This window comes from Mustela nigripes, chromosome 7 (genome assembly GCF_022355385.1).
Source record: "Mustela nigripes isolate SB6536 chromosome 7, MUSNIG.SB6536, whole genome shotgun sequence".
NCBI classification, from domain to species: Eukaryota; Metazoa; Chordata; class Mammalia; order Carnivora; family Mustelidae; genus Mustela; species Mustela nigripes.
In genome coordinates this window covers 116,074,711-116,088,249 of record NC_081563.1, presented here as the reverse complement: position 1 = coordinate 116,088,249, position 13,539 = coordinate 116,074,711, and the positions used below count along the sequence as shown (strand labels likewise).

The 13,539-nt window shown below is 48.4% G+C and overlaps 1 protein-coding gene across 3 annotated transcripts in view; it reads right to left on the bottom strand.

Moving 5' to 3' along the window:
- ZNF341 (zinc finger protein 341) overlaps window positions 1–13,159 on the bottom strand; it is a 46,184-nt gene extending 33,025 nt beyond the window's left edge. For 2 of the 3 annotated variants that reach the window (XM_059406814.1, XM_059406815.1), the window contains exons 1-4: window positions 13,062–13,159; window positions 7,395–7,505; window positions 4,526–4,722; window positions 2,123–2,272 (exon numbers count right to left, since the gene is read on the bottom strand). In XM_059406814.1, the coding sequence (XP_059262797.1) occupies window positions 2,123–2,272; window positions 4,526–4,722; window positions 7,395–7,505; window positions 13,062–13,092 (489 nt within the window). In that variant the 5' untranslated portion in view covers window positions 13,093–13,159. Of the gene's footprint in view, window positions 1–2,122; window positions 2,273–4,525; window positions 4,723–7,394; window positions 7,506–7,836; window positions 7,907–13,061 lie in introns of those variants that run through there. The other variant, XM_059406816.1, reaches the window with a different exon arrangement.
- Window positions 13,160–13,539: the final 380 nt, after the last annotated feature.

Here is a 13,539-nt window from a genome sequence, read left to right as displayed (position 1 = left end):
CCGCATCGGACTCTCTGCTCAGCAGGGAGCCTGCTTCCTCCTCTCTCTCTCTCTGTCTGCATCTCTGCCTACTTGTGATCTGTCTGTCAAATAAATAAATAAATAAAAATCTTAAAAAAAAAAAAAAAAGCCAAAAAACTGTTTTTCTATTTGCATTTAAAGATCGGGGAAGCCAGACACCAAAATTCTAGCAGAGTTTTCTTTGGGGAGAGAGAGCATGGGTGGTTGATTAATTGATTGACTTCCCAACTTTTATTCTTTCTTTTTTAATTGTTTTTTTTTTTTTTTTTTTTTTTTTTTTTTTTTTTTTTTTTTTTTTTAAAGATTTTTTATTTATTTATTTGACAGAGAGAAATCACAAGTAGGCAGAGAGGCAAGCAGAGAGAGATAGAGAGGAGGAAGCAGGCTCCCTGCTGAGCAGAGAGCCCGATGCGGGACTCGATCCCAGGACCCTGAGATCATGACCTGAGCCGAAGGCAGCGGCTTAACCACTGAGCCACCCAGGCGCCCATCTTTTTTAATTGTTTTTAAAGATTTAATTTTTAAGTAATGTATACACCCAATGTAGGGCTCAAACTCACAACACTATGATCAAGAGTCACGTGACAGCTGCAGACATTATAACACTCTGTTCTTCAATACTGGATTCCATGCATCTCCTAAGAACAGGATATTCTCCCATATAACCACAATTTGACAATCGTACTCAGGAAATTGCGTGCTGATATAATAATACTACCTAAAATATTCAAATTCCTCCTATTCTCATTTCCCCAAAGTGTCCCAATAATGCCTTTGGATTCTTTCCCCCCAGTCCAGGATCCAACCAAGAACTGCATATTGCCAAGGGAAGGGCAGGCAAAATGGGTGAAGGTAAGCACGAAATACAGGTGGAAAAGAAAAACAAAAAAAACCCTCACACATTGTAGTCGGTTGCCATGTCTCTCTCGTTTCCAGAGCAATTAAACTTTGTTCTTACTTTTCTGTTGTGTATTTTCTAACATTTTCCAATGGATAAGGAACACTTTTGTTAAGAAGTTAGGAGGGGGCACCTGGGTGGCTCAGTTGGTAAGACATCCGACTCCTGATTTCGGCTTAGGTGATGAGCTCAGGGTCATGGGATTCAGTCTCACATGGGGCTCTGTGCTCAGTGGGGAGTCTGTTTGAGATTCTCTCTCTCCCTCTCCCTCTGCCCCTTCTCTCCTCACCCTCACTCCCTGTGCACACACCTGTGCTCACTCTCGCAAATAAATAACCTTTTTTAAAATTTTTTAAAAATTGTCAGAGTAAAGCTCTTTTTAAAAAAATTTTTAAAAGATTTTATTTATTTATTTGACACAGAGAGAGAGACCATAAGTGGGCAGACAGACAGGCTGGGGGGTGGGGGTGGGGGAGAAGCAGGCTCCCCACTGAGCAGAGAGCCTGATATGGGGCTCTATCCCAGGACCCTGAGATCATGACCTGAGCCGAAGGCAGAGGCTTAACCCACTGGGCCACCCAGGCGCCCTTACATCTTTTTATTTTTAAGATTTTATTTATTTGAGACAGAAAGAGTACAAGAAGGGGTAGGGTCAGAGGGAGAAGCAGACTCCCCACTGAGCAGGGAGCCCAATGCAGGACTTAATCCTGGGACTCCAGGATCATGACCTGAGCTAAAGGCAGTCTTTTAACCGACTGAGCCACCCAGGTACCCAAATAAATAAATCTTAAAAAAAAAAAAGAAAAGAAAAGAAAAGAATAAAAATAGGAGGGTATCTGGCTGGCTCAGTCAATATACATGTGCCTCTTGATCTTGAGGTTGGGGGTCATGAGTTCAAGTCCCATGTTGGGCATGGAGACTACTTATTTAAAAAAAAAAAAGAAGAAGAAGAAGAAGAAGAGTAAAAATAGGAGTCAAAATAGCCAGACTATGGCTATGAAAACCCAAAGTAATGTTCTAGGTCTCAACTAAAGTGACATCTTCCCTACCCACAGCAGCGCAGGCCAAGGGGAGACTGACAGTCCCTCTTCAGCATGAGAGAGCTGAGGCCATCCACTCTTCTCTCTACAAGGCTCCCAATTCATGGCGGGCAACATACAGGCCTGGAGTGAAGACCCTACGAGAAGCCGGCCGCCTCCTTACCTGCACAGGTGGGGGGCCCTGGGACATGGGCTGGTCCAAGGACGTGAAGGCCGACATGGCAGACATTAGCACGTCATCACTCACCAAGATGTTCCCCTGCACCAGGGTCTGGATCAGCGGGGATGGGGGCACGGTAATGTACGTGGAGATCTGGGTAGTGTGAGAGAGAGAGAGAGCGAGAGAGAGAGAAGGGAAGAGAAGAAAAGGGGAGAGAAGAGAAAGGATATGGCTGAGGCTTTGGAAGGAAACACGGCATGATGAAAAGGCTTGGGCTCTGGAATCCCACAGACCTGTGTTTCATTTCCACCTCAGCTTCTCCCTGCTGTATGACCCTGACCCTGGGCAAGTCACTCCACCTTTCAGAACTTCCATTTCCTTATCTATGAAATGAGAATAAGTCACAACTCTCTATAAGACAAATATCCCCTAATACTTTCTGGTATCTCTCCTAGAATAACACTCATACATGTCTACCGGGAGTCCATAAACAACAGTATTCTGTGTAGTTTTATTTCTAATAGTGAATAACTAGAAAGAGTCTCAGTGTCAAAGGGTAAACAGAGTAAAAAAGGCAACATAGTCATAGCTTAGAATACTACACAGCGGACAAAAGGTATTGCACGAGAAACCAAATTATACAATGGCATGGAGATTATATTTTCTTACTTAAAAAATTCTAAACAATAGCACTGTATAATTCCTATGGAATCACCATGCTCTGCGTTGAGAGAGGTCTGCGGCAGCCTGAGAAGTATCAGTGTACAGGTCCTATGGCTCTGGGGTGAATGCTTTTATTCTGACAGCAGGAATTATGTCTATATAACGGAAGGAGATAATGTTTTAAAGGAATGAGCAGACAAGAGGCAGCCAGAAGGAAACCTGACACCTTGACCTAGCGTCCTGAGACATGTCCAGCCTCCATTATGGGGATCCTTTAATCCCTCTAAGAGCCCTTGACCCAGGAGGTCTCTGCTTTCCCCTGACCTCCAGACCTGCGGATCTGTCTGCGTCTTCACTCCCTCCACTTAAAGAATGATGGATACTGCAAATCCAGCATGACCAGTGGACTCCTGACATCCCCCCACCAAATCTTCTTCTTGCTGTTTTCCCCACTTCGGGAAATGGCAACTTCATCTCTGCAGTAGATCCCCCTCGACTCCTTCTGATCTCACTCCTCACATCCAACCCATCCACAGGCTCTATGGGCTCCACCTTCAAAACATTTCCAAAATCTCATCCCTTCTCTTCACCTCCACTGCCACCATCCCAGTCAAGCCACCACCACCAGATTGGTACAACAGGTCCCTAAATTTCCTGGGTTTCTCTCTTGACTCTCACCAAAATCCATTCACTCTACAGCAGCCAGAGTAATATAGTTTAAGTGTAAATCAGACTATGTCCATCGTCTATTCAAAACCTTCCAGGGGCACCTGGGTGGCTCAGTGGGTTAAAGCCTCTGCCTTTAGGGACGCCTGGGTGGCTCAGTTGGTTGGGCAGCTGCCTTCAGCTCGGGTCATGATCCCAGCGCCCTGGTATCGAGTCCCACATCGGGCTCCTTGCTCGGCAGGGAGCCTGCGTCTCCCTCTGCCTCTGCCTGCCATTCTGTCTGCCTGTGCTCGCTCGTGCGTGCTCTCTCTCTCTCTGATAAATAAATTAAAAATCTTAAAAAAAAAAAAAAAAGCCTCTGCCTTTAGCTCGGGTCGTGATCCCAGGGTCCTGGGATGGAGCCCCGCATCAGGCTCTCTGCTCGGCAGGGAGCCTGCTTCCTCCTCTCTCTCCCTCTGCCTGCCTCTCTGCCTACTTGTAATCTCTGCCTGTCAAATAAATAAATAAAATCTTAAAAAAAAAAACAACAAAAAAACCTTCCAAAGGCTCCCATCTCACTCAGAGTAAAAGCCCACGAAACCCACATGTTTGTCAGGATTCCCCCTGCTCCCTGTCTGACCTTATCATCTCCTGCTCTCCTCCTTACTCACTCAGCCCCAGCCATGCTCACCTCCTTGCTGGTCCCAGAATAAACCCAGCACACTCTCCCCCCAGGGCCTTTGCATTTGCAGATCCCTTCTCCTGAAATACTCTTCCCCAAACTAGCAGCATGACTCATTCCCTCATCACCCTAGGTCTCTCCTCATATGTCACCTCTTCACAGAGCTCTTCCCCAAGTACCATTTACAAAATGGCAAAACCTCCCATCCCCGTCTTGGCATCCCCATCTCTCTGCACTTAACATCCTAAAAAAAAGTCTGTCTTTCCATATGTGTTTGGTACTATTTCACCCACCTCCATAAGGGCAGTGATTTGGAACATTTGTCTGTCACGATGCCCAGACAGTGCCTGACACAGAGTGCAAGCTCAAAAAAGACTTGAGTGAATGAATGAAGGAACACACAAACAAACGTATACCTGGCGATTGGCAGGAGGCGGGGCCTGCTGGACAGCTGCAGGGGCTGCCGAAGGGGTGTAGATGCTGTTGGTGGCCAATGAGACCGTGGCCAGGGGCGGGGCATTCCCCTGGCACTGTTCCCGCTTGTGGGTCATAAATGCTGGCAGCGAGTTGAACTGCTTCTTACACTTTCCGCAGAGAAAGACATCCTCATCGTCTAGGGGTCACACCCACACGAAGAAAGGGAGAGGAACAATGATGAAAAGCGAGACAAATGAGAGGGCACCACAGTGAGAGACAGGAGAACACCTGTGGCTGGACCACAAGCATGCCACCTTAACAGAAATCTGTGACTCGACGGGCATGTGTCTAGTGCCAACTTTGTGCTTCCAAAAGGAGATTTCAAAACCACGTAGGCTCCTACAGGAATATCCAGTCATGTCTACCCAGGTACTGAAAAATTATGAATCAGGAAATAGTAGAGTGGGTGTGCTTCAAAGCTGAGAAATTTTGGAATCTTTATCCCACCTGAATTGTTCATCAGTCCCCAAATGGGCTACATGACCTTCTATGTTTCAGCATCCCCTGCTCCCTCTGCAGGCTTCTTTTCTCAGAACAACTCAGGCCACAAGACTCTGCTCGGATGTCACCTCCTTCAGGAAGCCTTCCTAAAGCTAGTCGCCACAGTTCCTTCTGCTGGGTGCATCGCTCATATCATACTTCTTCCCAGTACCGTCAGACTGTGAATCCCCCAAAAAGGAGGAAATAAGTCTTACTTATTACCATAACTGGCAGGATCTCCTGGGTATGTAGAAGCCCCTCAATGGGTATTTGCTGAATGAGTGAAAAACTCAATGAATGATTAGCTATAGTTGATACCACCCACTGAGGGTGGCCATGGTAGACCACGGCCATGTACTGTGCCAAGCACTTGACACATTGTGGCAGAAATGTCTACTTGTTGGGGTGCCTCAGTGGCTCAGTTAGTTAAGCATCTGTCTTTGGCTAGGGTCCTGATCCCAGGGTCCTTAGATCGAGCCCTACATTGGGCTCCCTGTTCAGTGGGAAGCCCGCTTCTCCCTCTCCCACGCCCCCTGCTTGTGTTCCCTCCCTCACTATATCTTTCTCGGTCAAATAAGTAAATAAAATCTTTAAAAAAAAAAAAAGAAAGAAAGAAAGAAACGTCTACTTGTTATTCAACAGCCACTCTTCCTTCTTAGACAGTAATAGTGGGAAACATGACCATCTAACTAAAGACTCTATCTCTCAGCCTTCTTTGCAGCTAGACATCATGTGACTGAATTCTAACCAATAGGATAAGAGCAAAAGTATACTGTCTATGCAACTTTCTTTTAAAGGAAGGCATATAGGGATGCATGGGTGGCTCAGTCAGTTAAGCATCTGCCTTTGGCTGGACTCATGATCCCAGAATGCGGGGATCAAGTCCCACATCGGGCCCCTTGCTTGGCGGGGAGTCTGCTTCTCTCTGCCTCTTCCTGCCACTCCCCAGGCTCATGCTCTCTCTTTCTCTCTGACAAATAAGTATATAAAATATTTTTTAAAAAAGGAAGGCATATAGGGGCACCTGGGTGGCTCAGCCTGTTAAGCTTTTGCCCTTGCCTTGGGTCATGATCCTGGGGTCCTGGGATGGAGCCCCACACTGGGCTCCCTGCTCAGCAGGGAGTCTACTTCCCCCTCTGCCCCTCACCACACTTGTGCTTGCTCTCTCTCTCTCTCAAATATATAAATAAATTATTTTAAAATAACAAAATAAAAAATAAAAGGAAGGAGTATGACTTCTACTTTGTTCTTTCTTCCCTTTGTGTTGGCTAGAATGTGGAAATGAAAGTGGAAAGCTGGAGCAGCCAGCCTGGACTGAGGCAGAGGGCAACAGAACCTTAAGAAAGAAAGGGTCTGAGTCTCACCACACCCACCCCAAACGCACATCAGGACTTCGTGTAAGAGAGAAATAAGCATTCATCTCTACAAACCACAAGAGACTTGTGTTCCTTATTTACAAAACAACTGAAAGTGAGTCCCAAGCATCCTCACAAGGTCTCTAAGAGGTTAAGACTATTATCCTCATTTTACAGATGTAGAAACTGAGGCACAAAGAAGTTTACTTACTTGCCCAAGGTCACAGAGCCAGGAACTACGGGAACAAGGATTCAAACCCAGGTGGGTATCTCTCTGTGCCCAGAATTGTTCCCAAGTGTTCAAAAATGTTTGTGGAATGAATAAATGAACACACAGACTCACACAGGGCTCTAAAGTTCCTTATCTTCTCTGTGTCTCAGGGGCCTGGCCTGGAAATTGGAGATTCATGTTCAGCCTGCTCTTTCCTTTTTTTTTTTTTTTTTTTGTTTGTTTTTTAAGATTTTATTTATTTATTTATTTATTTGTCAGAGAGAGAGCAAGCGAGAGCGAGCATAGGCAGACAGAGTGGACAGCAGAGTCAGAGGAAGAAGCAGGCTCCCTGCGGAGCAAGGAGCCCGATGTGGGACTCGATCCCAGGACGCTGGGATCATGACCTGAGCCTAAGGCAGCTGCTTAACCAACTGAGCCACCCAGGCGTCCCAGCCTGCTCTTTCCATAGAGGAGAGGTTGAGAAATAACTTTCCGGTCAAAGGTACAAGCGTTACTAAGCTCCTAGCCATTCCCTGTCATGAGCTTCACATTCACTAACTGATTGAGAAAGTGTGTCCTCATTGCCAAGAAGAAACAAGCCTGAGCCTGAAGACCCAGGCTGGGAGGAAGGGGAGAGGGTTCAGACACCAGATGGTATCCTGGGCACCCCAGTAGGCAATTCACTCCCATACCACCTCATGAGCCCCATCTGCTTTTCACAGGAAGCACCCTTCCCACTGGTGAACCTGCCCAGATACTTACCCAGTGGCTGGATAGCAGGAGGTGCATTGACACTCTGGCCTGTTGGATCAGGGACTGCTCCTTGGCCGTCCAACAGTGACTGGACAGCCAGGACAGTCTGATTGTCCATTCCTGAAAAAAGAAATGGAGTCTCTGACTTCCCCTTCATAAGCCAGACCCAAAGTAAGCCCTCTGTGGCAAAGACGGCTGGCTGTGCCCCAATATACATTCTCTCCTACTTCCACTGTAATAGAACCCAAGATTTTTGGCTAAAAATATGGCCGCACAATAAAGATTACATTTCCCAGCTACTTTTGCAGCTAGGGACTGTCTAAATTCTGGACAATGGGGTAAGAAAGGTGTCCTATGGCAGTACCTGGTTAGTTATTTTAAAACTGCCTGGTACGGGATGCCCTTTTTTTGCCCTAGCCGCCACCCCAGATCATAAAGATAAGAGCCATACCCTAGGGATTGCAGGGCACAATTGGGAAAGGTCCTGGGCCTCTGAGAACCTTGTAGAACACAGCCACCCTTGGAGCTTTGGGCTGTCTTCCTCTGGTCTCCCATATGAGAGAAATAAACTTCTGCCTTGTTTAAACCACTGCTAGACTAGGCTTCTCTCTTCCTCAGGGAACAGTCTGATCCTAAATCATAAGCCCCTCCACAAATCATGTTACTGAGTCTTCCCCATCCTACCCCACAAATTTGTTTGCTCTTGGGCGCCCCTGCTTCCCTTGTTTTCCGACGTGTACTTCTTTCAGTTCCTCAGTAAACAGTGTAATCGAATTTATGGTCAGGACACCCGTGGGAACCTGAGTACTTCCATGTTTTCCAGTCAGCTGTCACTACTGCTGAGGTTCATAATAGTACAGTCTAGCCATGTCACCAGCTGGAGGACGGGCCTCCTCACATCTAAGTGGCCACCAAACCACACTGCCTCCCTCCCAAAAAACCCAGAGGGTGCCTCCTTCTCTCCGTCCCCACAGCCAATGCTCTGCTCCCAACCTCTTCCAACCTTTTACCTGGACACCTGCTCCAGCTTCCAAAGGCAATGCAAATTGGAACTATTAGCTGCCACAGCCGAAGTGAATTCATACTTTCTCTTGTCCCAATGCATGTTGTGTCTCTCCTGAGGCCAGCACTTCCCTGCAACCCCTCCTGCTCCCTCAGAAACCACTCTCCACAGCAAATGGTCCCTGTCTTCACGGTATGTCTGCAACCTCTCCTTCCCATCAACACTACACATGCTCAGGTCTCTCTAGAATTCCCTCTCTTTGAACCCATGTTCCTATTTCTCCTCCCTTCAACAAGAATCATCCGTCCATCGCCTCTACACACCTCCCAATCCTCCTCTACCCACTTCATGGGCTTAAGCCCCCAGCATTCCACCAAAATCACCAAAGAACATCTGGCAGCATCGGACATTCCTTCCTGAGACACTCCCCTGGCTCTAGGATACCTCCCTCCTGGGTCTTCTTCCACCTCCCTGCTCAATCCTTCATAGCTTGCTCTGCTCCCTTCTGTCCAAAACTCTTCTAGGGGTGCCTGGGTGGCTCAGTGGGTTAAAGCCTCTGCCTTCGGCTCAGGTCATGATCCCAGGGTCCTAGGATCAAGTCCCACATCGGGCTCTCTGCTCAGCAGGGAGCCTGCTTCCTCCTCTCTCTGCCTGCCTCTCTGCCTACTTGTGATATCTGCCCATCAAATCAATAAATAAAATCTTTAAACCAAAACAAAACAAAATAAATCTCTTCAAAATGTTTCTGTTTTGAAAAGTTCCTTCAGTCTGAATTCTCTCTCTTCTCCCTGGGCAGACTCACTTAACTCCCATCTAATTCTCCCCAAAATGGAGTCCCAAACTTGGGGTTTGCTCCCCTGGAGAAGCTTCAGTAAGTCTCCAACTATATTAGGCAAAATTGTGAGTCAATAAGCATTTGAATGCAAGTCTGTACATGAACATTCACTGCAGTTTTATTCATAATAGTAAAAAACTGGAAACAATTCAGATGTTCTTCAATGGGTGAATAGTTACACTGTGGTACATCCATACCTTGGAATACAACTCAGTAATAAAAAGGAATGAAATATGGGTGCCTGGGTGGCTCATGGGTTAAAGCCTCTGCCTTCGGCTCAGGTCATGGTCTCAGGGTCCTGGGATTGAGCCCTGCATCGGGCTCTCTTCTCGGCAGGGAGCCTGCTTCCTTCTCTCTCTGCCTGCCTCTGCCTACTTGTGATCTGTCTGTCAAATAAACAAAATCTTTATAAATAAATAAATAAATAAATAAAAAGGAATGAAATACTGATAGGCATAATAACTTGGGTGAATCTTAGGGAATTATGATAAGTGGGAAAAAAAGCCAATTTCAAAGCTCATATACTATATGATTCCATTTATATGACATTCTTGAAATGACAAAATTTTAGAACTGGAGGACGGATTAGTGGTTGACAGACACCAAGGATGATGGGGAGTGGGGAAGGAGGTAGGTTTGGCTATCAAAGGGCAACCTTTTATGGTGATGTAACTGTTCAATATGTTGTAATATAAAATAGTCTTGCATGTTACATTGAGGAGAACTAGGTAAAGGGTATATAGGAATCTACAGAAAAAAAACCTACAATGATTTCAAAATAAAAAATTTGATTCAAGGGGCACCTCAGTGGCTCAGTGGGTTAAGCACCTGACTTTGGCTCAGGTCATGACCCCTGGGATCCCTGGGATCCCTGGGACCTGAGCTCAGGTCCTGGGATCAAGCCCCATGTAGGGCTCTCTGCTTAGGAAGGAGCTTGTTTCTCCCTCTCTCTCTGCCTGCCACTCCCCCTACTTGTGCGCATTCTCTTTCTCTTTGTGAAATAAATAAAATCTTAAAAAAAATTTTTTTTTAAATTTTGATTCAAAAAATACTGCCTGTTAAAACTATGGAGACAATCAGAAGATCAGGGATTCCCAGGGGTTTTGGGGGGGGGGGGGCTATGAAGAGACCGAACAGAGAGGATTTTTAGAGCAGTGAAAATACTCTGTGATGATATTATAATGAGGGATATATGTCACTGCACATTTGTCCAAGAGAATGTGCAATACCCACAGTGAACATAAAGAAAAGCCATCGATTTTGGATGATTATGATGTGTCAGTGTGGAGTCATCCTTGGTACTAAATGTACCATTTGGGCAAATTATGTTGCTAATGGGGGAGGCTAGTCACGTGTGAGTTTCTTCAATTTCTCTATACCTTCCTTTCAACTTTGTTGTCAACCTAAAGCTGCTAAAACTAAAAAATAGTCTTTTAAAAAAGACTGCCTGTCTGGGGCGCCTGGGTGGCTCAGTGGGTTAAAGCCTCTGCCTTAGGCTCAGGTCATCATCCCAGCTTCCTGGGATCAAGCCCCAAATGGGGCTCTCTGCTCAGCGGGGAGCCTGCTTCCTCCTCTTTCTCTGCCTGCCTCTCTGCCTACTTGTGATCTCTGTCTGTCAAATAAATAAAATCTTTTTTAAGATAAATAAATAAATAAAAATAAAAAAGGCCGCCTGTCTAAAATTGAGATCCAGCGAAGTGTGTCACCCTCACTGCTCAGTTTTACCTCTTCCAATAATTCTCATCAACAAGAGGCACCAATGTCCACCCAACCAGAGCCCCTAGGGCACCCCTTTAATCTTTCCCCAACCTCTTCTCATTTCCAGTCCTTCAGCAGCAAGTCTAGCCTATTCTGCCCCTATGGACTCTCTTTAGATCTACTTTCCTCCTTCCTGTATCTGTCCCCCTGGCCCAGGCCACCACTGGTTCTCAGCAGGACAACTGCAGCTACTTCCCTCACCTCCCCCCTGCCACTCTGGCCCCGTGCAGTGCGTCCTCAGAGCAGCCGGAGTGAACTTTATAAAACATACATCAGATTGTTCTGCTCCCCTGCTGAAAACCCTTTCTCAGCTCCACAGAGATTGCAAGATAAAGTTCACAAGTCTCAGCTCTAACTCCTCACTCACATGAACTTCGGTGAATCCTAGAAGACCTCTCTTCCCCCAGGGCTTTGCAAGTGCAGATCCTACTGCCTGGATCATCTCTGGGTCCTCACAGTTCCACTGTCCTTGCCCTAGCCAAGCATGCATGTCACTGTTCTAGGAACTGGTTTTTCTTTTAATTTCCCCATCACTCAATACATGAACACATTCTTGTAGTAAAAACTCAAACGTAGAGGGCGTCCATGGAAGCTAAAGAGAAAGTAGGCCTCACCCTATTCTACTAGTCTTCCAGAGGTTAAGTACACTGACCCTGTCCCTCCACATTGGTCACCCTAAAAGCTGGCACTAACAGCCAGCTAAGGTAATCTTCTTTTATGGTATACCTTTTCTGTAACTGTATAATTTTAATAGTTGTTTGTTCTATAATTTCTATATGCCTCCCTCCACTCATGTGCCCCCTGCCCAATTGTGGGGCAGGAATTGTGTCTGGCTCAGTAAGTATTCCTGAGATTGAAATTCTCCCCCCAGGGGGGTGGGGGCGGGGAGTTCTCACCTATTTCATGGTGAGAACTCCGATCCTCCAAAAAGTGAAGGGACATAGCTGAGATGTCCTATGGGTCTCAAGTCTCAGCAACATTCTACTAGTCTGGCCAACTTTCAGTCTTCTGATTATCACACCCCTCTAAGAGCATTCCCAGGTCTGTATCCCGCCCCCACCCCCCCCCACCCCGCAACCTACCCTGTGCCACGGTCCTAAAGTCAGTAAGGCTCCCGCCCACCCATCCATGGCCTGCAGGTGCACAGAGAGGTCTATGCAGTGTTTGCTGACTCCAAAGTCCACAATCCCCTGCGCCTGAGGTCCACTTCCACGCCTGGAACCTCCAGAGCACAGGACAATTAGATGGCGCCCAGTGTTTACAGGGTTCCGTCTGAGGGCACTGTGTGTCCCAGCCAAGCACACCGCTGACACCCATCGTTTCTTGATCTGAGTGTATAAAGCTCTGCACCCAAGCACGGTGCACAAAATAGGCACCTAGTGTTTGTTGGTTTGCGTGTGTGAGCACCGATGGCCTTGCACCCAGGTAGGACCTATCCTTTCCTGGTCTGATTTTGAGAGACCACCTCGGGCACGAGGCACAGTTGGCCCTCAATACAAGTCGTTCGTGGTCAGGACGCCTAGTTAGGTTGCTTCAGCCGCCAAGCCCTTCCCGCCCCCGGACCACCGCCTCCCTCAGCGCGGACTTTGCAAGGCCTGTCTTCCACCGCGCTGCCTCTCCGGCTGTTCCCTCCAGGACATCCCTCCTGCGCCGACCCGAGGCCCTCGCCGCCGACGCTGTTCCTGTCCAAGGCCTTCCCCCCTCCGCCCCGGCCATGCTCTCCCCCGGCTGTTCTGCCCCGGAGCTCCCTCGCCTCCCCCAGGGCTTTCTCTCCTCGCAGTTCCTGTCCGGCTGTACCCCCTGCGCCGGGCCTCGGCTCCCGCGGCTGTTCTGGACCCATACCACCGCCCTCCGCCATTGAGCCTATCTCCGCCGCTGTTCCGGTCCCCGTGCCCACCCCCCCGCCGGGCCTCGGCTCCCGCGGCTGTTCCCGCCCGTGCCCCTCCCGCCCCGTGGCTGTTCCGGCCCCGGCGCCCTCCGCCCCGCGGCCGCCGCGTGCCCTGGGCCCGGCTCTGCGAGGACGCGGCGGGAGGGGGCGCAACGTGGAACAGCCGCCTCCCCCGGCCCCGCCGCCGCTCACCCTCCAGGGCCTCGAAAATCGTCTGCGCCATCTTGGAGCTGCCGCAGTCTCGGGAGCCGAAGCGGGGCTACGTGAGCATTGTGGGAACCGCGGTGGGGTCAGGGCCGCCAGGGGGCGCTCGGGAGCTGCCGCCGAGGCCCCTCACCCCCCAACCCCGCCCGCCGTCCGGGAAATTCAGCAGTAGCTCCCTTGTCATGCCTAGATAACCCAGCCAGCGGCATGTGGATCCCCAAACCTGTCTCACATGAACCCCCAGTTCTGCATACTGACCCCATCTCAGCCGCACACAGGAGACCTCCCAACTGGGTATTGGACCTCTAATATTATCTGGACCTGCCACCCCCACCCTGCACACGAGACTCCCATTTCTGCAACATGGAACTTATTTCCACAGCACACAGTATCCCCCACGTAACTCGGACCACCCAACTGTGTCACGGCGACTTCCACCTAACCCAAGACCCCTGCCTTAGCTGTG